This window comes from Verticillium alfalfae, genomic scaffold, assembly GCF_000150825.1.
Source record: "Verticillium alfalfae VaMs.102 supercont1.7 genomic scaffold, whole genome shotgun sequence".
NCBI classification, from domain to species: domain Eukaryota; kingdom Fungi; phylum Ascomycota; class Sordariomycetes; order Glomerellales; family Plectosphaerellaceae; genus Verticillium; species Verticillium alfalfae.
This window is the reverse complement of record NW_003315032.1, coordinates 574,728-577,777: the sequence shown is the minus strand read 5'-3', so window position 1 is coordinate 577,777 and position 3,050 is coordinate 574,728. Positions and strand designations below refer to the sequence as shown.

The following is a 3,050-nucleotide window of genomic DNA, read 5'->3' as shown; positions in this document are numbered from 1 at the left end:
TCTTCGTCACCGTCATCGTCGTCTCGTGCTCAGATGTACTGTCATCCAGACCAAGGCCGACTCCCTGACCAAAGATGGCCGCTATCAACTGGTTTGGAGGGTTCATGTTCAGAAGCGTAGCAGGAAGCTGCAGCCCATGAATCGGGCTATCGCGGACATGATTGAGGCTCTCTGATATGTCTATCACGCTCGTATGCGCAAAGCCCGGTGCCGTCCGGATCTCGTATTCGACAGTCGTAGGCTTTTTGGTGCCGAACGCATCACTCGATGTCGTCGCGCGCATTGCACCTGTGAGAGGTACGACCATGACACCCCAGCCGCTACGACGAGTGCGTCAGTACCAAAGAATACACGCTGAACGAGATGCACGAATGCCTTGCTTACCCCTGTGGCACTCTGATCATGTTCGCACTGCCCTGATCGCTATGTGCGATCCGATACGGAGCAGTGCATGGCTTCCAGATGTCGAGAATCCAGGTGTTGCCGTAGATGTCTACCGCGCACACCTTCTCGGCGAGCCCGTGTTTGTCGTCCCAGAAAGAAACGTTGGGGATGTTGTGTCCCTCCTCCCCCAGAAGCAGGACGATGCGCCAGTTGCGCTTGCGGCCCGCCACCAGCGCGACGGGAAAGTCGTGCTTGTGTCCTTTCTTGGCTCCCCCCGGCTGCTTCGAAAGACCAAAGGCAAACACGGTCACCTCGCGTCGGTTGGAGCTGACGGCTATGAGCCGAGATTCTTGGTGGACAGCGACGCCCCAGGCCGAGGAGCCGACGTTTTCGCGAAAGAAAGGCAACGGGATCGGGGCCGCCTTGGCCGCGCTGGCAGCGGCGCCAGGTGGTCGAACATGGAGGACGTATTCGGCAATGTGTTTGGTATAATATGCGATAACCGACCCGTCGTCAAACACGAGGAGGACAATCTCCTGGTGACCGAGGAATCCCGTTGTGATGGCATTGGCCTGGTGAGAGAAGCGGCGGTCCATGGTGCCGCCCACGTACTCGGACATTCGGTCGGGACCTGTCGCGAGGATGAGGTCGGCATCTTCGGGGATCGTCTGCCGTGGCACATCACGAGGGCGGTAGACGAAGAGGCGGTTCTCGTAGGCGACAAAGTAGAGCTGAAGAGAAGCATGTTAATCGGGGTCGAACGTAGTGCGTAGTGCAGCGCAGAGCAGGATAGTGGCGGGGTTCCTACGTTGTATTTTTGCGACAAGGCTGTTAGGTTGTTGCGGTAGTAGGGCATCCGCGGCACTCTCCTCTCAGGAGAGACAGGTTCGCCATTGACGCTGGCAGGCGGACCGCCCGTGTAGAACTGGCCTGTTGGTACGCCGTTCGTGAGGTCATGCTGGACGGTGCCGTTCGAAGACTGGTGGAAGTCACTGTCTCGTTCTCGTACGACGTCGATCACGTCTGGACCAAACTGTGTACATCGGGAAGGTGTCAGTATGGCATTTCGCACAGAGGACCTGCAGAATGCTCACGCGTGCTGTCGCCGTCTGCACCTGGCATTTGCCCACGGTCACTTCGCGGAACGGACGGTAGGCCATCGTCTCCTACGAGAACCAAAGGCGCAGTCGGCCTCGTCGGACATAGATGCTGTTGCCGGGTGTTTGTGTGCTTGAGAGCGCTGTTGCCGCACAGAATTGCGAAGAGGGGCCTGGAAGAAGCGAGAGCAGCAAGAAAGGGGTTTGCATGGGTCGGTGCGCCGGCGTCTTGTCGAGTTGCAAACAGAGGTCAACGACCTAGTCGGTCATAATGGGATGTTTCCCACGAAGTGGATGAATCGAAGAACAGCCGCGCGGGCGCCGCTGATGCTCGAGGGGTCAGCCCCACTCCTCTGCTGTATCGATAAGCCTCGCCGCGGCATGACGTTCCGTAGCGTCAGGTGCCCAGCACTATTTCCGTGATGCAACAACAATGGATTTCGTGGCACGAGAATAGTGGTGTAGAAAGATCACGGAAGGCGAAGGGAATCAAAATGAAGCCAGCATCCTATCGCTTTTCATAGGTGGCAAGACAAAATAAACCTCACTAACTAGCTGTCCAATCCTCATGTCCAAGCTGTCCAGAACGCCATGTCCAGGGTGCCTGTGATTCGTAAACCTGATCGTCATTATCATACCCCCTCATAATTCATCGTGTCCCTCAGAAGTGCCTTGCTTCATCATTTCTGCCATGTCTTTCATGCGGTAGTCGAGCACTGGAGTCCTCCAATCATCCTCGACCAGCGCATACGTTTCCGTCGTGTTCGCCTTTGGCTTCCTCGGGTTGATGGCCCAGTAGCCAAAGTCGGCGTCGACGACCTTGAGATAGCGCACGAGGTTCTGCCAGTAGTTGGCGTCGCCCATGCTCGGGTCCCTCGGCGCCCCGAACTCACCTACCCAGACGGGCGCCCTGTCGCCCTCGACGAGGTAGCCCCAGTTCTCCCGCATGGCGTGGACGAACGAGGCGTACCCCCTCTTGGCGAACCGCCCCTCGAGACTGCCCCAGCCGGACCAAGCATATACGTGCGCCGAGTACACGACCCTACCCGGCACGTCGAGCCTCACGGGCCGCTCAGCCACGCCGCGGAGGTCGTTGCCCGACTCGGTCCCGCCAACGACGATGAGCCAGTCGGGGTTCATCTTGAGCAGCCTGTTGCCAGCCCTCTCGGCGGCGGCGGCCCACTTGCTCCATGGCATGGTGCCCCAGACGCCGCGCACCTCGTTCCGCAGGTCGGCGCCGATGACGAGCGGGTTGTCCACGAACCGCACCATGACGGTCTCCCAATTCCGGATCCAGCCTTCCTCCGTCTGGCGCACGCGGCACAGCGGCCCCAAGTGATCGTTCGCCCACCCGGCATCGCAAGGATCGGCGCCGCAGCACCAAGTTGCGTGCGTGATGTGGTTGTTGACCACGACGGCGAGCCCCGCGTCCGTGAGGGCCGTCGTCACGGCCTCGAACACGTCGAGGGCGCGCTTGCCCGCGAGGTCCGGGTTCGCGGCCACGACCCGCGCGTCGACGAGGGGGTTGGCCGTCACGATTTCGTCGGCGTAGGGGAGCCTCACGCTGTT

At 59.8% G+C, this 3,050-nt stretch overlaps 2 protein-coding genes across 2 annotated transcripts in view; both read right to left on the bottom strand.

The window, feature by feature from the left end:
- VDBG_06002 (conserved hypothetical protein) overlaps positions 1 to 1,544 on the bottom strand; it is a gene marked incomplete at both ends in the record, with an annotated part of 2,644 nt that extends 1,100 nt beyond the window's left edge. The window contains 4 exons of the mRNA XM_003003514.1: positions 40 to 320; positions 385 to 1,115; positions 1,193 to 1,417; positions 1,479 to 1,544. Coding sequence (XP_003003560.1) covers positions 40 to 320; positions 385 to 1,115; positions 1,193 to 1,417; positions 1,479 to 1,544 — 1,303 coding nt within the window. The remainder of the gene's footprint in view (positions 1 to 39; positions 321 to 384; positions 1,116 to 1,192; positions 1,418 to 1,478) is intronic.
- A 579-nt stretch (positions 1,545 to 2,123) lies between these two features.
- Positions 2,124 to 3,050, bottom strand: part of VDBG_06001 (endoglucanase) — a gene marked incomplete at both ends in the record, with an annotated part of 1,693 nt that continues 766 nt past the window's right edge. The window contains one exon of the mRNA XM_003003513.1: positions 2,124 to 3,045. Within this exon, the coding sequence (XP_003003559.1) occupies positions 2,124 to 3,045 (922 nt within the window). The remainder of the gene's footprint in view (positions 3,046 to 3,050) is intronic.